Source organism: Pseudorca crassidens, chromosome 1, assembly GCF_039906515.1.
Source record: "Pseudorca crassidens isolate mPseCra1 chromosome 1, mPseCra1.hap1, whole genome shotgun sequence".
Classification (NCBI taxonomy): Eukaryota; Metazoa; Chordata; class Mammalia; order Artiodactyla; family Delphinidae; genus Pseudorca; species Pseudorca crassidens.
Window position 1 is genome coordinate 188570501 of NC_090296.1, and position 23477 is coordinate 188593977.

Sequence of the window (23477 nt, forward strand, 5' to 3'; positions counted from 1 at the left end):
CCTGATATAGATAATGTATGTTCTCTCTCATTTTATTCTTGATAGATTTTCTAGACGTTTATCAATTTTATTGATATTCTCAAAGAACCAACTTTTAGTTTCATTGATTTTGTCTATTGAATTTTTAGTTTTAATTTTGTTGATTTTTTTTTTTTTTTGCTTTTGTCTTTATTGTTTTCTTCTGTTTCTTTCAGGGTTTATTTTGCCTTCTGATTTCTGAGATGAAAACTTAAGTCATTGATTTAAGAAAATTTCTTCTTTTCTAATATAGGCATTTATAGGGGTTATTTATAAGTATTACATTTAATTTCTAAATATATTGGGATTTCCAGGTATATTTTTGTTATGTACTACTAATTTAATTTTGTATTGCTCAGAAAGCATACTTTGTATGATTTAATTCATTTAACTTTATTGAGACATGTTTTATGGCCCAGAATATGCTCTATCTTGTTTTATGTTTCATTTGCACTTGAAAATAATGTGTATTCTGCTGTTGGTGGGTGGAGTATTCCATAAGTGGCAATTAGGTCAACTTGGTTGATAATATTGGTCAGATCTTCTGTATACTTACAAGTTTTCTCTCTCCTGGTTCTCTCAGTTACTGGGAAAGTGGTTTTGAAATATCTGACTATAATTGTCAATTTATCTATTTTTACTTTCATTTCTATCAGTTTTTGCTTTATGTACTTTAAGGTCTGTTATTGGATGCATAACATCTAGAATTGTTATATCTTCTTCATGAATAGTCCCCTTTATTATTACTAAATAACTCTTTTATGTCTGGTAATATTCTTTGTTCTGAAATCTACTTTGCCTGATATTAATAGGAAGACTCCAACTTTCTTATGATTAGTAGTTAAATGGTGTATCTTTTTATGCTTTTAACTTCAACTTTTTTTGAGTTTATATTTAAAGTGGGTTTTTTGTAGACAGCATATAATTGGGCCTTGCTTTTTTAAATCCAACCTGATAATCTCTGCCTTTTAATTGAGGTGATCAAACAATTTACATTTAATGTGATTAGCAATATGGTTGGGCTTGACACTCTCTTGCTGTTTGTTTCCTATTGGTTACATCTGTTCTCTCCAGGCTTCATTGGGTTCCTCTCCCTGCATTGCAACATAAACCCTCTGGACAGAAAGCTGGAGTAATCATAGGGCTCACCTCATTTGTTTCCTCTCTCTCAGGGATCAGTGTCCTATATTGATGCAAAAATTGTTGCTTCATGCAAAAGTTGTTGCTCCTAAACAAATACTCCATGATTCCACTTATATGAGGTACTGAGAGTAGTCAGAATCATAGAGACAGAAAGTAGAATGTTGGTTGTCAAGAGCTGGGATGGGGGGCATGGGGAGTTAGTAGTTAATGGGTATAGAATTTCAGTTTTACAAGATGAAAAGGGTTATGAAGATTGATGGTGGTGATGGTTGCACAACGTTATGAATGTATTTAATACCACTGAATTGTATACTTAAAAAGGTTCAGATGCTAAATTTTATGTTATGTCTATTTTACCACAGTAAAAAAATTGGAAAGAAAAAAAAAACTGTTCCATAGACTTCGTATGTCTTTTTAGTTGTTTTAGGTGAGAAGGTAATCCAGTTTGTGTTACTTTATCTTGTTCATAAAAGAAGTCTTCAGTTTTGACTTTAACAATTGTCTACCGTAAATCAACTATACTCCCATAAAAATTTAAAAAAAAGAAAGCCTTTGAATGTTAGAAACAATATAATTGTATTAAAGCTCCAACTTTGGAGCATTTAACAGAAACAGATTGATGCGGCTCTCCCTTGTCTCATATTAACTCTAAAAGATGATATATATTATAAATATTCTTAATAAAGTGAATTCACATAAAGATAGCCATCTCTTTTTGTATCTGCCAACAGCATCTACGCATCTGATTTCATGTTTTCACCCTTATAAAATATGCAACCAGGTTCTCAATACTATGCCATGTCTCCTGACTTTCAGCAGAACAGTGTCTAGTTGGCCAGGGAGGAGAGCAGAACTCTATAGTCAAAGGTGTTTCAGTAACTCAACCTCAAAGCTATCAAAGGTGTTTGGGGTTTACATTCAGCTAGATGTGTACACATATAATAATAATAACAATGACAATAGATAACTTTATTTAGAAATTGCAATGTGCTAGTCACTGTACTAAGTACTTTCATTTACTTCTAAAAACAACACTCGGGATTCCCTCGTGGCGCAGTGGTTAAGAATCCGCCTGCCAGTGCAGGGGACACGGGTTCGAGCCCTAGTCCGGGAAGATCCCACATGCTGCGGAGCAACTAAGCCTGTGCAACACAGCTACTGAGCCCGCGTGCCACAACTACTGAAGCCCACACGCCTAGAGCTTGTGCTCTGCAACAAGAGAAGCCACCGCAATGAGAAGCCCACACACCGCAACGAAGAGTAGCCCCCGCTCACCGTAACTAGAGAAAGCCCGCATGCAACAACAAAGACCCAACGCAGCCAAAAATAAATAAATTAAAAACAACACTCTGAGGAGGAACTGCTTTTACAGATGACACACTGAGACTGGGGAACGTTGAGCTGCTTTCTCAACATTACCCCGCTGAGAAGTCTTAGAATTAGGCTTGAAAGCTCAGGTTCGTTGGTTCTACATTATGCTTCTGCAAGATTCTAAAATAACCATGGCCCTTTGCATGCAAATATGAAATATAGTTCGGCCAGCATTAGGGGGAAATACATCAGAATTGCTGGCAGCTCAAATCTCTAGTTTGTTTTATCACAGGTTCGTTCATCAGGTCAACTATAGATGCAAAGAGGATACATTTCTCTGAAATTAAGATCTACGCTAATTTTAGTTCTTGCTGGTATGCATAAATGAGTTTTTGAAAGGCTCTCACTTTATCTTGTTGTTAAATAATTTTATGGTTAGTGTGTAAATTTTGTTAAAGGGAAATTAGTAATCTTTAAATTCCCTCTAGTTGTTTGATTTTCAGATAGACTTAAAATTTTATGTTTGCTTAATATTAAGTAATGATATCTATTAAGCAAAGGGTCTGTCCTAATTCATGTGCTTCTAGCACTTTGTATGTTCATCAGGCTTCCAAGAAATCTCCAAGTCTATGATCACTTTTTCTCCCAATTAAATTATTTTTTTAAAACTTTCCCTGATAATCCTAAAAAAAGAAAGAAAGAAAGAAAGAAAAAGAACAGTAGGCATACTTCCTGAAGCTGCCCCTCTGACGGTCATCAGTTACTGTCTCTGTCCACTCAGCTCTGTTCAGCAAGAGTCACATTTCAAGAGGGAACCGTGCCGAATGCAGTTTCAGCCCCGCACAAAAGTCACCCCCCCTCCCCAGCACTTTTCCTGGGGTGATGAGGGAAAGGGGATGAGAGCAGAACAGGGCGCTGCCAGCCACGCCCCAGGCAGGGCTCCTTCCTGCACCCTCATCTCTGAGCCAGCCTTCTGCAGCCACAAAAAAAATGTGAGGAATTTGCCAAAATATGTAGCCTCATTGCCTGCAAGAATGAAAGAGAAACAATCTTCCTGAAGTGATACGGAATTCTGGAGATACTTGGAACATTCCTACTAGGATGATAAACTCTTGGCTCGTGGGTTAGTTGGTGTACTGTGCTTGGTGGGAGGTGGGCAACGAGTGAAAGAGAACTGACATTTCCAGGCACCACGGGCTAGACACACCGTCACCTGTCATCAGAATCCTGTGAGGTAGGCGTAATTATCCACGTTTTATGGACTCACACTGTGACTCAGAGACTAAGTCGATGATCCACAATTTAAACACTGCGGCTGGTGTGCAAACCCAGGTCTTCCTGGCTTCAGAGGACGTAATCTTTCTCACTACACTGTGATTTTCCACAGCCTTGGGTTGTGTACAATTATAGAGCCCTAGCACCAGGCATATATTTCTGAATGTTAGGTTGAAAACGTCCTTTGCCCTCAACCACACTTGATTTGCTTATAACTACTTCATGTGAATTAATGATCCATATGATTTTTAAGGCCCATTGTAAAGCTTACATTTGCACTAAAGAAAGTCTCAGATGCTATTTAGCACACACACACAAAGAAGCAAATTGCTCCCTTTATCCTAATCACCCCATATCTTGTAGCAATTAAACGGAAATCCAACACTTACCTCTCCTTTTTCTATTCCCTAAGCTGGAGTGTTTTTCTGAATTTAAAATTTGTTATACATTTTCAAGTAATATTATTTGATTTCTAAGTGTCTCAATAACTAGTTAACCAAGCACGTGAGTATGAATATTGCAGGGCCAGCAATGCTTATTTTAACATTGAAGTAAATGGAGGAAATCTTCTACCATTAAGGATTCTAAAAGGTGTATTAATTTTATCTACATTCCCATAGGTAATCTGCCATATTCTAAAACTAAAAACATAATGAACTATCAAATGAGGACTTCAGAAAAATCAATCAACGTGACAAAGGTAAGGAAATGTATTTTTCATGGCAGTTGAGTCTAATCTAACCTTTACAATGGAAGTATTTGTATGATAAGAGTAAACAGCCTTTCCCTTCGTTTTCTCCCTTTGATCTTTCTTTTCTACTTAAACAGATACTTATGTTCATATTACCGCTAGTCACTAAGATAATCATGCATTTCTGATATATTCCTAACTCTTCATTTATAGCTAGTTTTAATGTTACTCTAAGACCAACTAAAAATGTATTAGCTAAGGTCAGAGATACATTCCAGGCAAAACTGATTAAAATCCCAATGAGACTGGCAAAACAATTACCTTAAAATTAAAATTCAACATTTTGTTATTTTATGTGTGTGAAGGCATAGACTAAGGAAAATTCCACGTGCTCCCTGTAGAGCATAAATTACAATAGGTGCTGAACTATCGCTGTCTTTCTGGGTCTTAGGGTGAAACTGGAGAAGCCGCCCGTCACGCCAGAGAGACAACCAACATGAAAACACAAACAGTTGCATCGTATTTTAGAGTAAGATATTAAATTATGTTGTGTGTGCTTAGGCATGTTATTTATTCTAAATGGGAGTTACAGATTAAAAGTAAGTAACAAATATCAGAGTGCTATTAGCAAAAGAAAATTTGTGTTGTATTTCATTTACTATCTGTTAGATACACGATATATTACAGTGCATTCTGAAAAACCTATGGGTTGGTTTACTTTGGTATTTTATTGATGAAATTATTGTATACTAGGTCAATCTTAATGGCGGTCTGTAGCTTGGTTACAATTTGTCCATAGAACCAAATACATTTTCACTAGAATAAAGCCTAAAAGGGTTTGAAATTCAGTGGTATGAAAACCATCAGCCCTCCTTCCCACCCCTGAATGATCTGAAGGTGGACAGATGGACAAGGTTGAGCATCCACCTCCATTCCACATCTCCCTGTACCTAGACGAGCTGAGCACCTCAAAAGAAAAACAGAACTGGTGTAGGCACGGGACAAAGAGAAGGGACACCAGGGAGATACCAGTAACATGCCAAGGAAGTGAATCACTGTGTCCTTAGCATAGGACCAAGGTGACCTTTCTTCCTTGGACAAGATAGGAGAGAGATAGGAAAGAAAAGAAGCACTTCATTCTCTCTGTGCCCTGGAGAACAAACTCTAGATGACCCTGCCTTCATTATTGGTTCCAGTTCTTGTTTATCTCTCTGATAAAATCATACTAACCAGCCAATGAAAATGAATAAAATACCACCTAAAATTTAGAAATTTATTAATACCATGTAATGTGGGAGAAGGGGAGGAAATAGGGTTAAATTTACTACATGTTCAGTGAATAAATCCAGTTCCCTAACAGAGTCATGAAATACTTTTAAAAATAACTGGGTAGCTTTATTAAATATTTCTCAAGTCCTAAGCTCGTAGCAGACAGTGTGTGCTTAACATCTTTGAGTAGCACGTAGTGCATTTATATGCTTAATATCTCGTTTGCTGCTGGTACATCCACCTTACAGCAGGCTGCAGCACAGCTGAAGGACTGAAAGTATTTACAGCCAGATTATTTTCGTCTTTAAGTGAGTCATCCAAGACCATTATCATACCACTGTTGTTGACATCAAACAGTGTGTGTATGTTCCAGCCATGCATTCATAAAGTCGTTTTACACCTCGGGCTGCAGTGAAAAGGGATAGAAGGCAATTCCGTATAGTATGTACCATATTTTAAGTTATGTTTCACTCTGCAGAGGAGGATGAACATGATATAATACTCTGCCTTGGTCCCTAAGGAGCACCAGTGCATAAATTGCAGGGAGCTCTTGCTCAGCATGCCAACAGACACGTCTATCACCTTTCTATCTCTAGTGTCTGGCAGATGTTTGCAATGATGACTCACAGATAAATGTTATGAACAGGGCCCCAAAGTGGCAGACCCCAGCTGTTTGAAGAAGCTCACAGCTGAGTGTCGGTGCCCAAGAGGAAGCTGTGCACACCCAGTGCTTTGTCAGTTGCCCAATTCCAGGATTTGGTTTGCACTGGCTTTGTAACCCAGGCTTTATATTTCCATCAGTAAAGGAGATTCAGCCATCAACAGCTGTCTATGTTCATACACTCGTTACCTTGCCAACAATCGTAATCCCAGTCTTTGACATACTGGTTGGTTGGGATTTCATTTTAGTTGAACCATGATTATCCTACTGTGTTATGCTTGGTTGTCCAGCAGTTGGCTGCTGTTTTAATACGGTATTGCTGCAGAAGACGGTTTTCATATCTGTGTGGTTAAAATATTTCTAAAATCAGGAAATTATCAAACTAGAGCAGATTAGAATACTTCAGTGGATTTGCTTATTTTTATAACTGTGTCTTACACAGTAAAATGCATTAACTTCTCAGTCCTTATTTTAAACTAGGAGATGGTACTCAGAGGGATTAAAGTGTTTACTTTCGTACTTTCTACAAAAAAAGAACTAGACAAGGAAATTAATCGTATAAGGAGGAAACCAGATTGTGTGCTAAATATTGTAATTTGGCCAGTTTCCCTGAGAGGATATAATTACTTCCAAACAAGCTATATCAAAAATAATTTCGTCTATTAATCAAAGTTGCCTTAAGAATTCACAGGCAAGGGCTTCCCTGGTGGTGTAGTGGTTGAGAGCCCGCCTGCCGATGCAGGGGACGCGGGTTCGTGCCTCCGTCTGGGAAGATCCCGCATGCCGCGGAGCGGCTGGGCCCGTGAGCCATGGCCGCTGAGCCTGTGCTCAGCGATGGGAGAGGCCACAACAGTGAGAGGCCCGCGTACCGAAAAAAAAAAAAAAAAGAATTCACAGGCAACCTTTTAATAGCTAAGTTCCTAGTTATTGCCTCTACATTTTTATGAGTAAATATGTATTTTTTAAAATATACTATCAAGAAAATATTTATTAACACATATATCCCTCATTGTGAATTACTGTGTAACTCTCAGTTTTCAGATTTTATTCTTATAATTAAAAGAAAGACCTGCGAGCTCATAAGTTTCTGAATGCTATGCTGGGAATTTTATTTTTGTTGCATATTATAGTATTCTCTGATGGATTTGTTATCTAAAATGGTGGTCGGCCAACCTCACTTTGTCCGCTGCATCAAACCAAACAATGAACGTCAGGCAAGAAAATACGACAAAGAGAAAGTCCTGCTCCAGCTTCGCTACACAGGCATTCTGGAAACAGCGAGAATTCGAAGGCAGGGATACTCACATCGGATACTTTTTGCCAACTTTATAAAGCGGTATGTGGACTTCTTTTTAGTTTCCATGTACAGTAAAAAGTCTTGAGAAGAATTGATAGGAAACAGAAAGAGAATCACGCAGGGGTTCTAGAAAGGAGGCATTTTGTTCATGAAAATGATTGTGTGTCGAAAGAGCAGGTAACTCTTAACTGGGGCTGGAAATTTCTGTTGTCAGCTGAGAGACCCAGGTCAGAGACAGGATGACAGAGGGGTCTGAGATTCTGTTCTGGGGAGCCGGTTCTCATCTTAGCTCTGCCACTTGCTGGGTGACCATGAGCCGGTACCAGTGATCGCCAATGAGGGGAGACTTTGACCCTCAAAAAACATGTTAATGTATGGAGACATTTTCGGTTGTCACAACTGGTGGGAGGGCAGGGTGCTGACGGCATCTAGTGTGTGGAGACCAGAGATGCTGCTAAACATCCTAAAATGCACAGGACAACCTCCCCGCCCCCAACAATGAATTATGCAGCCTAAGATATTAACAGTGTCAAGGCTGAGAAACCCTGGCCTCCAGGAAACCTCATTTTCCTCATGACTGCCTGATAGAGTTGTTACGAGGATCGAGTGAGATAGTCTCTAAAGGGGATTTAGAAGACATACAGAAGCAATTAGGTTTTAGGAGCCCTTCTCAATGTTCGAGATTAATGTAAAATGAATTAAGTTATGTATTAAATGTATATGATCAACTAACACACTAGTGGTGCTATAGAGGCTCAATATCTTATATATTTAATGTTTGAAATGCCCATGTTTCTGATACTTATCAATTCGATGATTTAGCCATTAAACTTGAAGTTTCAATTTTCAAAAGTGAAGTCTATTACAATTTTCAGGTAAAGCCTAGCATTTGAGGAAGTCTCCATAGGTAACATTCTCTGCCTTTTTAAAGAGTGTACAAAGTAATATTAAGAATAAAACAAAGTTTTGTGATTGCACAATGAACTGTGCAATCACAAAAAAACCACAAAACATTGTCTTGTCTGTGTGAAACATTCTTTTACTTGGGGTAACCAAGACCCTTTCTAAATGAAATGAGAATTCTAATTCTTTTTGCATATTTTCAGCAATTCATGGTAATTTTTGATTTTTTTTCTTTAGAGACCTAGGAAAGGAAAGAAAGGTATTCATTTGAACTGCCTTGATAGAAAGAAAACCCTCCCACATTTTCATGACAGAGAGCAAAATTACATAAATATAGTGACTTTCATATTGGCAACTCTTCTATAGTAGTTTAAGACAGACTTAAAAACTTCAAGGTTTAGAGTTCAGAAGTAACGCCAACATTTAATCATTGACTTTACTTCTCACAGAGCAGACACAATTTTATATTCGAAACTTAAGAAATAAAAAATACTGGAATTTCTTATTTGGCCAGTAGGTAAATTCTCCATTCTGTACATGAAAGCAGGTAACCCAAACATTCTTGAGTTTCAAATTTCAAATTAAAATTTGACCTTATTATTATACTTTTCATTTTTTAGGAGAAGAGTTCATCTTTAACTTGCTTAACTATCAATATAGGTAACATTAATATATTCTTAATATAAGTACCCTTAAATTTCAGTGACTTTTTTTAATATACAAGGCACTGTGCTGAGTACTGTGGAAGACACTGAGTTTTAAAGCTTGCTTGATCCTCAAGAGTTAACAGTCCAGTTAGGATTCTCAGAGCTGCAGACTTAGAGGTTAATGAACAATGCAGGGTAATAAATACCAAGATCCAAAGGGATGGTACATAGTGTAAGAGTTCAGGGAAGAGAAAGATGACCTCCAAGAAGGCTGATAAGAGAGAATATCAAGAAAGAGTGCTAAACAGGGATCTGATGGTGGGCATAGTTTATGGAGAAGACAGGAAGGGGCTTCCTTGGTGTACAGGTTGGTGTTCCAAAGACTAGAGGGACTTGGATTAGACTGGCTGAGCAGTATGTGTCACTGACGTGACAGACATTATAAAGATGGGATCAGATGGGCAAACCGATCAGGTAAAGTTATGAAGAGAGAGCCTTAAATGCTAGAGTAAACTAGTAGTTTCAAAACTATCTATGGTTTTACAATCTGGCCCGTAGACGAGCTGAGCTGATTTTCTTGACGATGTTGTACTTGAAAGTAACTTATTTGGAAGGTCAGAGGTGAGAATAAAATTTTAAATATGCTTCCAAGTCCCACGCTATTATAGAATAGCAAATTACTACATGATAAATGAAGAGGGGAAAAAACTAAGCTTATGGAGAACATGTGAATAACTGTTCTGAATCTAGGAAGCTCCGGAAATAAAAGGCTAAGCCTTTTCTCTGTCACTAATTTGAAAACTGTCATCCGAATTGGCTAGACTCTTAGGAAGGCAGGACAATTTGCAAAGGCCCTGTGGAGGTGTAAATAGGACTAAATAACCCTCCTCTGTCTGGCTTAGCCTTTGACTAACCCTCCTTGTAAGATGCAAAATTCATCAGACCCTTTGTCCATTCTGTTGTAGACAAACTCTTCTGTTTTGTGACAAAGAAATAATCCTTAAGGAAGACACATAACATGAACTTACTTTGCACAAGACACTGGGTTTTTACTGTAGTTACTTCAAATGAACCCTTATACTAAGAAGCCACTGAAGTTGGCTCTATTTTCCCACCAGGCACCTATACACAATGGTTTGGCTTTCAGAGCTCTAAAACAAACAGAACTTAACGAAGGAAGTAGTGTAGTGAAGGAGGTAAGTACACATGCTTTGAAATCAGAAAACCCAGGTTTGAATCCCAATTCTGCCACTTACTAAATGTGTGACTTTGTTCAGCGTTACTTGAGTAACGTTCAATCTTCAGTCTTCCCATCTGCAAATAAGGATGATGATGATAGTATCAATATCTACTTTATAGGTGGTTTTAAACAGTAAATGAAGTAATATATATGAAGTTTGTAGATAGAGCCACATGTCGACAATACATAGCAGCTATAATTATTTTCATTATTATTTTTGCCTCAGCCTCAAACTCCCCGAATTACTTACAACCTACTGTGCTGTGGTCTAAAATACCACAATGTACACCATGAAGCGAACCCATAAAAAGCAAAGCAGAGTCAGTATGTTGGATTTAAAACGAGGCACAACAAAGCACAGGTCTGGGGCTTTCCTCCATAAGCTCATCTGGTGTGCCTAGATGTTTATTTCCACAGCAAGTCCCAGAGACAGTCCATGAGTCACTCAACAAGCATTTAATTTCAGACCCACTATGTTCCAGTCCTTGAACAAAAGGTTAACTCAGATCTTAACCCAAAGATTCATAAAAGAACCTCTGACGTTAAGAAACTCACAGTCCAGACTAGTTGTGGGAACAGGGATCTGATTATCTACATTATCATACGATGTAACATAAACTCCAGGAGGCCAGGGTGTTGGTCTGCCGTGTTCACTGCAGTGTCCCCAGCACTTAGGAGGGTGCCTGGCACATGCTGGGTGTTCAATAAGTATTTGTTACACAAATGAAAGAGAGTGGATATTTTTACTAAAAGTGTGCAGGTCTGGGAGCATGAAGTAGAGCTGGGGGGGAGTGAGGAGAGAAGGGGGAGACTTCTTAGATTATAGTAGAAATTCAGAGAAAGCAGATAATCATAAAAGTAATATATATTAGAACATCAACATGTATTCATTTTTCAATCTTTTGATATAGGCTTATTTTTTTCTTTGAATAATGTCCACTAATCAGAGTTTATTGACTCTTTCTTACATAAACTGTTCATAATCCCTTATGTATGATTTCCATTCGTATTTCTTGAGGGGAAGCAAGAAGTTAAAGATAACTCCTGAAACAATCACAGGGCTAAATATTCCTTGATTCTTATGATTCTGCTCCAACTTCTGGAATGGCTTCATCCACGTTTAATTCCATAGTTTTTTAGAATAAGTACTTCTTTAGAAGGTCTTACCAAAGCATTTGATGCATTTTTCGAGAAAGAGCCCTCTGGCTTTCCTCACTCACGTTTCATCAGTTTATCTGATATTTATTTGAATAACTCCTCACCAAGTGAATGAACAGGTTTGGCAGCAAACACAGCTCCCCTGGTAGGAGCAGAAGCGCCCAGGCACACTAGGCAGAGCTGCTGCCCACGCACCCCAAGTGTGCAGTGGACATCAGCCGGTGTGTCTTACACACGGAAATAGAATGTTAGTCCAGTGGTCTATTCACTGAAGATTTGTTAAAGAGCGTTTCTAGAATATTGAAAGAGTAGGTCTTCTTTGAGGGAACAAGGAGTGAGGATGGAAGGACATACAGGCACAGAGGATGACACACCCAGAAGCATCGAGCCACGAGCAGATGTGGCCCTTTGGCATAACTGTGAATAGCTTTCATGACTGGAGCCCAAGATGTCCGTGGAAGATGGCCAAGGGTGAGGCTAGCAAGGCGGGCAGGGATACAGAGCAGGAGGGGGCACGCAGACGTCATCATGCGTGGCAGCCAGTTTTAAAGACGGCCTTTCAGCAGGTGTGACCTCTGCATTTCCCACATTGTCACACTTCCTGGCTCACGTATTCACGTGGCCTGCCCAGCCTTTGAAAGCACCTGCTTTTGCCGTCCCAGCTTAGAACTTGGGAAATTCTCGGACACTTTCAAGTCAGGAAAGGACTTGATCAGATTTTCATTTTATTAAGATAATTCAGACAGAGCTGTGGACATCGGCTAGGAAGCGGGGAGGAGGGCGTGAAGACGCACATAGCCAGTCGGGAGGTGGTTTAAGGTAAGGGCAGTAGGACTAGAGAAAAAGGGATTTCAGAGAGGCTTCTAAGCTTGTCGGATACACCAAGTGAAGAATTGGAAAGAATCTAGGATGACACGCAGATTTCTAGCTTTAGTACTTTAAGAAGGGGTGACATCATTCACAGAGATAAGAAGGAAAAGGTGAGGCATTTTGCTGCGTCTGGAGTGTCTGTGGGATAAGCAGGTGGGGATGTAGGGTAGGCAGTCAGAAGTAATGTGTTCCCAGTTTATGGAAATAGGGCTGAGGATGTATGTAGAGCAGTCATCACATACAGGGAACAGTCAGAGCCGTGCATGTAGACGTGACGCGTGGAGAGAGCTTAGAAAGAAACAGAGCACTGTAGAGCCCTAGCATTGAAGCAGCAAGTCGAGGAGGCATGTCGAGGAGACTGAAAAGGAGGAGGAGAAACGGGGGAGGGGCAGGGTGGGCTGGGAATCTCAGGGACACTCTCTCAAGACGGAGAACTACAGAAGGAACACTTAGGATTAGGATGGAAAACAACCGGCTAAGGCTTCATCACTAAAAGAGCATATGCGATTAAATGAGATCCCAGGAGCGGAGGAGTGATGGGAAGTAGGGAACTGGAGACAGTTATCCTAAACCATCTTTCTGTTTGTCCACAAAGCTAGTGGGGGATATGGAAGCATTTCAGAGGAGAGGCACTCAGGGGGATTGCTTTGCGCTAAGTGTGAGGAGGCTGGAGAGAGAAAGGGGATTGAAAATACACAGAAGAAAAGAGGAGGAGGGGCAGGAAGAGATGACATCTAGAACACAGGCGGATGGGCAGTATCTCCTCCTCTCTCATTTCCCTCCTGCATTAAGCCCTTACTCACTTCCTCCCCTCAATTGTTGCTGTAATGCGGGAAGTTTGTGTAGAATTAAACTCCTTCATCCAATTTGAAGATCAGCTCCCAGTGTTTTTGTGAAGATGAAAAAAATGAATGAAATCTTTCCCTCTGCTTCTGCCACTGCGGTCCTTCTGCTTTTAGTGACCAGAGAAAGGTTGCTTTCTAAAAAATATCCAGTTAATTTTTTTTTGAACGACAGAGTTTTGTACGGGGTTTTAGTGTTGTGTTGAAAAGCATCACTGAAGTGAAAAACAATGCTCAAATTACACAAGTAGTCAGTCTGGAATTCAGTTTACTGCAGAGTTCTAAGAAGCCCACCAGGCTCCTGAGACGTTAAACTTTTATGAAATACTAACCAGCCCTCTCTCCCATTCAAAGGTACCACGTTCTCTGTTACAAGTGGTGTGAAGAACCTCCACTGAGCCCTGACACCTGTGCCACCATTTTGGAAAAAGCTGGTCTTGATAACTGGGCTCTTGGAAAAACAAAAGTAATGTTTTCATATAATTTTCAAGAAAAAAATTCATACTTATGGTGGATGTACTGAGAATTACATTTTACAGTGATTGAAAATATCATGGCTTTTCATGTTATAGAATCTTTAGCTTGAAACGGGAAGAAAATTGATAAAGTCATAGCGGTTTCCTTCTTCAGCAAAATTAAACACTTTGCTCTCGTAAAGGTTTCTTTTAAGAAATTCAAGAAAAATATATCTTGAAGAGCTATCCAAAAAAAGATGGAAGGGATGACTCTAGAAAACAGACTTTCATATTTTCTCTGTTTTATCAGCACCAAATATAGTCAAAAAGCTGTCGAGAATCATAATGATTTCAGTAGGATTCTGTTTTTCTTTATTTTCCTAATTCTCAAATCTGCTTTTGTTGTAAACTTGAAATTTATCTGGAGTGAAATGTTATTACTAGACGCACACTATAGGTGTTTGGATATTGGTGTGTTTATGTATCAGATCTGAGAGCCTGTGAGATCTTAGCTTATTTAATCCCTTAAAGCAGCGGTCCCCAGCGTTTTTGGCACCAGGGACTGGTTTCGTGGAAGACAGTTTTTCCGCAGATGAGGGGCGGGAGGAGGATGGCTCAGGCGGTAACGGGAGCGGTGGAGAGCGGCAGATGAAGCTCCGCTCGCTCGCCTGCTGCTCCCCTCCTGCTGTGCGGCCCGGTTCCTCCTGGGGGTCGGGGACCCCTGCCTTAAAGAATGAAGTACAAAATCATAACCTGTTTTGAATATGGAAGTAAGATAGGTGGCTTCTTGGAGAAAGGATGCATTTACTTCTCAGATATCCTCAGAGCATTACAAACAAGATGGGGATAAGGAGATAAACAGGACCAGATCCTGGGAGTGCACTAAATGTATCACTGGGGGAGGATGGAGAAGAAAATCAAGCTAAGGCAAAGAAGTACTCAGATTGACCACTCAAGAGTAACTGCTTTCAGCTCTTCCACAGACATAGACTGACATGCCGCCCTTGCCAAGAAATCTATATTAGCTGTGGGAAGTGTGGGACAGAATGTTCATATGTTCAGATGAACAGTTAGGCCTGTTAGTTACCTCTTTTATATACAGTAGTGTGTATATGTCAGTTCCAATCTCCCAATTTATCCCCACCCTGCCGCCACCGATTTCCCCCTCGGTAACGATAAGTTTGTTTTCCACATCTGTGACTCTATTTCTGTTTTGTAAATAAGTTCGTTTGTACCATTTTTTTTAGATTCCACATATAAACAATGTCATATGATATTTGTCTTTCTTATAACTGATTCACTTTGCTGTATAGCAGAAACTAACACAACATTGTAAATCAACTATACTCCAATAAAAATTAGTTTAAAAAAAGAAAAGTTAGGCCTGTAACAATTTAAGGAAATTTTCAAAGTGTTTATCTTATACGGAGTGTCCCACATATTCAGTAATCCGTATTTACTTTAGTATTTAGTAAGGGGAATTCCTGAGCATTACAAAGATATGTTTTTTATTCACACCATTTTCTTTCAGATTCTCACAAGAGTGAATTTTGTCAGGCTGACATCTCATGATTTATGGTCTGAAACACATGCCTAACTTCAAATGGAGTTTTAACTTGTAAAAAGGCCCTTTGCAGTTTCAGTTTTGCATGATATTTAAGCAGCATTTTAAAGCTATTTGTATTTTTCCACTTCACCTTTTCCAATTCATTAAGATGGATAAAAGTGTTCAATATAAGAACATTCCTAATGCTGTGCAAAAAAAAATGATGACCTTTTTAGATAGATTGAATTTTAAATGAATTGTCGGCAGTAGAATAGACTAAATATATTAGCATCTAGAGTCCTGTAGAAATTAAAACTAAATTCAATCAAAACCTGTAATGCTAAACTGTTGGCCCTTGGTGCCAGGCTTCTAAGTGCTGAGAGAATTCTACAGTCAGGGTTACCAGGTCTCATGACTCAGCTCTTAAATTTGAATTCAAGTGACTTCTTAGTGGATTCAATAAACTCTCTTTGAGGTGACTTTCATTAGTAAATTTAGCCATTAAAAGAAAAAAAACATACCTTCCTATTTCCTGGGAGTGGTTGAAAACTCTTAGTTGAGAACAGCTCCGAGCCTTCAGGCTCCCCTGTTGCTCCGATTCATTTTGATTTTAGAATCATCAAAAACCAGCCCTCCTATCTTCACAGTGGCTGCTGGGTCCGGTGAGAAGGTTGTTCATTCTGCATGGGACCCTCTCTCTGCCTTACTCTCTCCACTGACAACACTATGAGCCCCTGCAGGGCAGTGCCCCTGGTTTGTTCACCTTTGTGTTCCAGCAGATAAGTACATAGAATAGGTCTCAGTAAACATTTGGTGAATGAACTCCTCTAACTATAATTGTCCTCTCTCTTACAAATAGATTTGTAAGATTTTTAAGTTTGAGAAGTTTAATTATCTCTTCTTTCAAAAAGCATAAAAAATTAGCTTTATCCAGAGTATCTGATGCTAAAACTTTGATAAAAGAGCTTGGTATCCTCCACTCATATTGGCCTATCCAACAAAACCTAGGTACCTGTTGCAAATAAAAAGTATGATTGTTAAACTATATTCCTTCTCAAAGAGGGGTTTTCTTCAATCATAAAAATCTATAATGTGATAGCAACGTCCAAGCCAAAGAAGCAAAAGATAGTGATTTCCAAAATCGAAAAATGTTTAGAATATAATCTAGTCTTCAGAGCACAGCACATGACTGTTCCACACCTGCATGCCGTAGTTTTATTTGTGTTTTATTTTAATTCTTTTAAGGTGTTCCTTAAGTATTATCATGTGGAACAGTTAAATTTAATGCGAAAGGAAGCCATCGACAAGCTTATTTTGATTCAAGCCTGTGTCAGAGGATTCTTGGGCTCAAGAAGATACCAAAAAATACAGAAGAAAAGGAAAGAGAGCGCTATCATAATACAGTCAGGTAATCACTCAGACCACCTCACTGTGTAACAGAACGTAATGCTGTGTTCAGATGTGTGCATGAAATCAAATCTTACTTACCTCCAATTCTTATGTCGCTTTCGTGTTTAATTCCAAACTCTGTTACCTTGATACTTTCTCAATGCTAAATCTGAATGATTGTTGTAGTGACTGACACTTTTAATATCTGAATAAATGTTTTGTTTTAAAGAAAATAATTTTCAAATTTTCTGTCACAGTGAAACACAGTTGACGTATTGTGCAAGATACAGCAAGTGACTGAATTAATTGTAGATCTCAAGAATCATATTATTATAACCCATTGGGCAGTAACATTTTCCCTACTTTATTCCAAAGGTTACACTTATAATTTTTGACAACTTAATGAAATCTCACTCTGCTAAAGGGCATCCATTTCTTCCTGTTAACTGTAGGGAAATTATATTTATAATCATATTTCACAAGTTTTTATTAAATGTATTAATAGACTTTGGATTTCACTTTCCATTTTTCTATAAAAAGCTAAATTTAGAACACAGCATGGCTTAATACAATATCTTTCAAAAACTTTTGACTAGATACCCATAACAAACAATGTATTTTACTCTGTAACCCGATATACACACATACTACAAGCACTGCATTCTGATACTTTTCTATTCTGGTTTATTCCATTTAATTTCTAGTTGTTAGATTTGGCCCACTAAATCGATCTTATGATCCACTATTTATTTGCAAGCTACATTCTGAAGAACACTGATGTGGTGGGCAGAGTAGCTGACTGACATTCAAAAGATTCAGTTCAAGGTCCAGTTCCAATCCGTCAGTCCGTAAGAGCTCATCATCATCTTTTGGAATTTTAAGCCCTTCACTTCTCACTGGGACATCAAAAATGCAAACCCTGCAATTTGGGATTTAATTCTTTATCCACAATTCCAAACTTCATAAAACACTGAAAAAAGAGGTTTTTCATAACTCATTTGGAAGTGAAACATGACCTGATATTCACAGTCCTTTATTCATCCCACTTGGTAAGAATTGTATGTTTTTCTGGAGAAATATTCATGTGTTTGACTATGGAATGCTCATTTACCATGGGGAATTTTACAGAATATATGTTATTTGTTCCAAATTACTTTCCTAAAAATTTTTTTTAAAAAGTTTAAGTCTGAATTCTGAAATATATCTGGCTCCAAGAATAATTGGCCAAAAGGTTCAAACCATATCCTTAGATAATAGGGGTTTTCTCCCATGAATAGCTGAACATGGCAGAAATAAAGGAAACATAAGCATTAGCAGATTTTAATCAAATGGTGAGTACACGTTGTCTTTTTCATCAACTTAGCTCATCTCTATCATTTTAGTTTCATCTTAATACTCCCCTTAATACGAAAGTTACTTCAATTATTTTCTTGCTAAAGCTTGTCGTCCGGAAGAGTCTTCTTAATGAGTCCCATATTTTTTCGAACCTGTTCTATTTGGAATCTTTAATTTCATTTTCCTCTTTGGCACTGATGGTGAAAAGCCATTTGTTTCTACCCATTGAAGTAATGCTTTTTATTTATTATAATTAACACTGCTCTGGGCCTTATATGTTTCAGCTGCAAGAGGACATCTAGCCAGGAAACAAAGGAAAGAAATTGATAACACGAAAAACACAGCAGTAAAAACCATTCAGACTCAAGATCAGGAATTTGACTACAAGAAAAACTTTGAAAATAAAAGGTAAAATAATGTTCATTCTTATACCATCTTGACAGTATAGATTTTTCACATCTGGAAAGTCACAAAATAAAGTCCACAATGAACAAGATGTGGTACACATATACAATGTAATATTTCTTAGCCATATAAAGGAATGAAATAGTGCCATTTGCAGAGATGTGGATAGACCTAGAGACTGTCAGACAGAGTGAAGTAAGAAAGAAAAAAACAAGTATCATATAATATTGCTTATATGTGGAACCTAGAAAAATGGTACAGATGAACTTATTTGCAAAGCAGAAATAGAGACACAGATGTAGAGAACAAACTTATGGATACCAAGGGGGGAAGGGGGGGTAGGATGAATTGGGAGAATGGGATTGATATATATACCCTACTATGTATGAAATAGATAACTAATGAGAACCTGCTGTATAGCACAGAGCACAGGGAACTCTACTCAGTGCTCTGTGGTGACCTAAATGGGAAGGAAATCCAAAAAACCAGGGGATATATATGTATATATATATATATATATATATATATATCTGATTCACTTTGCTGTACAGTAGAAAGTAACACAACATTGTAAAGCAATTATATTCCAATAAAAATTAAAAAAATAAAAGTCCATAGTCTTTCTCATACCTAACCAGTTCCTGACAGTCATGCATCAAATGTCAGCGACACCCCGTGGCCGCTTTTGTGTTCTTTATCCTATTGGAGAGTTTGTTGTCATTTCACTCAGATGACCACCCTTCCCTCCTCAAAGAAGATCTTATCTTCAAGTTAAGGGGAAATCATTCCAGCTGTCCTTTCAAAAGGGTATTAATAAAGGAACAACTGTGAAATTTTGGCCAACGTATCATGAACAAGATCATGAACCATAGCAGGGACACTGCTTTTCCTTGAATTTTGTAAGATATGTTCTGTGATCCGTAGACTTAGAGCTTATCAAAGTACAGCATGCAACCTAGTGAACATACCCTACTTACTGGTCTCAAATGTAGATATAGTTTCCCCATCTCCTTATTGTAGGTACTTTGTTTGGAAAAGGACATATCTTTTTTTTTTAATTTCCTATTTAATCTTAATGTCTTGAAGCTGAAACAAATTTAACAGCCAGTGGTTTTTCACCATTGTGTATAAAATTGCTAGTTTACAAGAGAACATGACACTTTAATAAAATGTAAAACTAAGTAACCAACGTTTTTCTTGTCTCTAAAAAGCAAAGTGACTTCTTAAAGAAACAAAAGGCTACCAAGAGATTCAAAGGTTTCTGCTGAGTTACAACATGTTTTAATAATCTAGGGACTCGATGAGCGTATTTTTAAATGTATGCCCTCACTAACTGAACACCCAACATTATGTTTGTTCCTACATCACCTTCTAGCTTTTTATTATTTTAGCTCTTCTCAAATCTTTCAGAATTGTGACAAATACTAACAAATGATGGCTATCACAGAAAATTATGGAAGAGGAAAATGTGTCTTTTTTCCTTGTCTTCTTAATGTAATAAATGTACTATAATCATCTTTTCCCATTACTCTGTACCCTCTGCTACTTTTGGAAGAAATACAATCCTGAACGAAGCAAAAAAGATAATTTCTTGGAAAAGGAGATATCTTGAAGTGATTAAATTCCTAGGATTTTGATACCTCAGTAAGTGAAATTATGCTAGGATATTTCTCACCCTAATTTGAAGCTAGTTTTCTCATTATTTGAGTAGCCATCACAGTTGTCACTAGAGAGGACATTTTGGGGGAAATACTCAATTATTGTGACTTGATAAGTCTTTATTTTGAGCTTTTTTGTCCCTTTTGCTTTGCTCCCAACATAATGTAACATGTGCTATTGCCAAACAAGGTAATAAACTCTAGTTTAGTATCATATATTCCGATGCAATGTATTTTACACAGGGAATCCTTTGTGAAGAAACAGACAGAGAATGCAGTCTCTACGAATGAAACAGTCATTCCAGCTCCAAATAACAAGGGGAATACATCTGTAGTGAAGACTTCTACTTTCAAAGCTGAGGGGGAATCCACGAATGTTATTGAAAGTAACAACAGAGGATATCAGACCCCGAAAAAAATGAACAATGTGTATGAGGAAGAGGCTAAGCAAGAATTGTATCTGGTGGGGGACCCTTGGGCAGAAGTAAACACCAATAAGAAGTATATGAAAGACTTGGAAGAAAATAGTAAGATAAGGAAAATGGAAAAGGAGGACACTGTGGTCCAGAATTATTATCAGTGCTACACAGAGGAAAGGAATTTCGAAGACTCAAAAGCAGCATATCTAGAAAGGAAGGCCATATCAGAAAGGCCAAGCTACCCAGGACTTTGGTTAGCGCAGGAGACCTCAGCTCCTAAGCAGCCTTCTTTTAAAAAAACTTTAGAACCTAGTCTTAGCCACAGGTCGGTTTGCCAAGATGCAAATAGCAAGGAAAAAGAAAAGACGTCCGTGGCCACCCAGAATGCCCCAGTATGCAGTCATCAGAGGAACCCTGTGAGGCATGGGATGGTCCAAGAGAGGCAAATCGAACCGGCAATGCAAGCCCAGGAAGAAGAAGACAAAGCAGCGGTGTTCATTCAGAGCAAATACCGGGGCTACAAGAGGGGGCAGCAGTTAAGGAAGGACAGGATGTCTTCTTTTAAAAATCAAAAAGCGGTTGCAACACCGACAGAAGTAGCAAGAAACACTCACACTTTGTATTCCCATCCCGCAAAATTTGAGGAATACTGTAACATCAGGATGAAGAGCGTTAGAGACTCAAAAGCAATTTCAGAAAAAGAAGCGTGTGATTTGGCAATTTTTTCAAAACAGGTATGTAAACGAACAGATTTGTTTACTAGTACAGATCTCTGGGAACTCCACGATAACCGAGTTAAACAGACAATTGATAACTGATATATTGTTTCATCTGTTTTTATGAGATTGCAAACCTTTTCAATAAAACATCTCAGGGACAGTGCTATTCGAATAGCCATAAATTTTGTAAACAAATTTCTATGATAAAAATAGTATAAAATGCGATGGAAATCTTGTGTAGTAAGGAGGCGAGTCGTTGGTTATACAGCCTGCTGAAATGCTGGCATTTGACAATGCAAATTTCCATGTATCTGAGATCTTCCATTATAGCTGAAAAGAAAAGTTTTCAAAATCCTCTAAAGTCTATGCTTTCTGTACCCCAAATTTTGAGAAGACATAATTAGGTATCAGAATCAGATGGTAGCATTACTGAGCATATATGCAATGAAGATGACAATCTATATGTTCCGTCATGGCCATGAGGAACCATCAAGAAAAGCCACAAAGGAAAATTCCCTCTTGGAGAATATCTCGTGCTATTGGTAGGCGTGTTTCAGCTGTTTCTAGAAGGGACAGTCGGCTTTAGGGCTTCTCCCAGGTGTACATGGAGCTCTGATAAATTAGTGCTATGGAGAGATCACAGGCCCCTGTCCCTGCCCCACTCTGGCTCTCTCTCTCTTTCTAGGTGTTTGACCTTGAGAAAATCACTTTATGTGTCAGCACCCTTATTTTCTCCTGTGTAAAGTGAAGGATTTTCACTAGGTGGCCTCTAAAATGCATATTATAAATGAATATGTACTATCAGGGTAGTCAGTAGTGTATGAAATCATAGAAGAAATGTCATAATGGGTTCAAAGAAGGATCACCTATTACTGCTGAGTCTCTAAACTCTGCCTTTTGTCTGACGGTGGCTAAGCCCGCAAGAAACACAATAACTGCCCTTGGACACCCCCTGACTGTTACGAGTGTGGCCCAAACATCTCCAACCCCTAGCTGGTCATAGATCTGCCATTGTTTTATTTAGTCCTTTCCTGTTCTACTTTTTTTTAAAGCACATGGAAATATTGAGTTTGATATACAGGCGGTCCTTCCCTTCCTTGTGGTAAATCTGCTCACTCTAAAGACCAAAGCAGAGATTAGGACCCTGACCTGCCAAGCAGCTGCCACATTCAGGAGATGTAGAATCGCCTGGCATCACCTACAGCTGGCAAAACCACCGTGGGAGTGGATTCAGTACTCGCCGGGAGCAGAGCTCGAGGCAGAAGAGCAGGAGCCCCACCTTCAACCTAGCAGGGCAGCCGTGTTAACAGACAAGGTAGAGACAGAGGGGCCAGGATGGAAAGAGGAACCAGGAGAGAGAGGGTAGCGCTGAAGTCAGGCGAAGAAGCCTGGACAGGAAAGGAGGGAGGTCAACACAGTCACAGTCAGCAGAGGGGCTCCTCAGGATAAAAGCAGAAGAGCCACGGCGGCAGAATGCTAAGGATGGAAGCCAGATCTTAGGGACCCTGGGAAGGAGTTATCAGGAGAGAGTGCTTCTGGAGGGTCATATGTTGGACAGTTCTGAATGGAAGATGTGAGATGGGCAAGTAGTGCAAAGGCGGAGGTTTTGTCAAGTGAGGACTTTATCCGACCTTGGTACGGGGTCAGGGTGAGTCCTGGAGAAGAAGTACATGAGAGCCCCAGGGGGAGCGGTTCAGGAATTGACCAGACCCCAGTGTACCTTGGAGCTCACTGAATTCTCTTCCTTGATCTAATCTGATATGTGACCTTCTTTTTAGATAACAAAGCTATCTGAAGAATATTTCATTCTGCAGAAAAAACTGAATGAAATGATTTTGTCACAGCAACTGAAGCCTCTTTATCTGGGTGTCTATCCTTATAAGCCAATTACTAGACGAGTTTCTTCTCAGCAGTGCATCTCAGGTAAAGATGGGTAGAGTTGGAACTTCCCGAAGGGACAGGCAAAGCCAGATACTTTGTTTATTAGTTGTCCACCTTTATTCTGTAGCAGATTTGAGGTGACAATGTTTTAACTGTCTTGGCAAGAGCCTTCATTTTATTTCATTTTTTATAAGTAGATACACATTTTTCCAGAATATTCCACATACCCCCTACATTTTTTGATTTCATTCTCCTCTTCTTTTCTTTTCTTTTTTTTTTTTTTTGCGGTATGTGGGCCTCTCACTGTTGTGGCCTCTCCCGTTGCGGAGCACAGGCTCTGGACGC

At 38.8% G+C, this 23477-nt stretch overlaps 1 protein-coding gene across 2 annotated transcripts in view; it reads left to right on the forward strand.

The window, feature by feature from the left end:
- MYO3A (myosin IIIA) overlaps nt 1–23477 on the forward strand; it is a 172006-nt gene that overhangs the window by 117708 nt on the left and 30821 nt on the right. Inside the window, exons 22-29 of one of the 2 annotated variants that reach the window (XM_067704146.1) lie at nt 4368–4447; nt 4890–4967; nt 7499–7704; nt 13680–13791; nt 16572–16734; nt 18335–18458; nt 20357–21266; nt 23030–23174. The exons of the other annotated variant lie outside the window; for it this stretch is intronic. Coding sequence (XP_067560247.1) covers nt 4368–4447; nt 4890–4967; nt 7499–7704; nt 13680–13791; nt 16572–16734; nt 18335–18458; nt 20357–21266; nt 23030–23174 — 1818 coding nt within the window. The remainder of the gene's footprint in view (nt 1–4367; nt 4448–4889; nt 4968–7498; nt 7705–13679; nt 13792–16571; nt 16735–18334; nt 18459–20356; nt 21267–23029; nt 23175–23477) is intronic. 2 annotated transcript variants of the gene reach the window in all.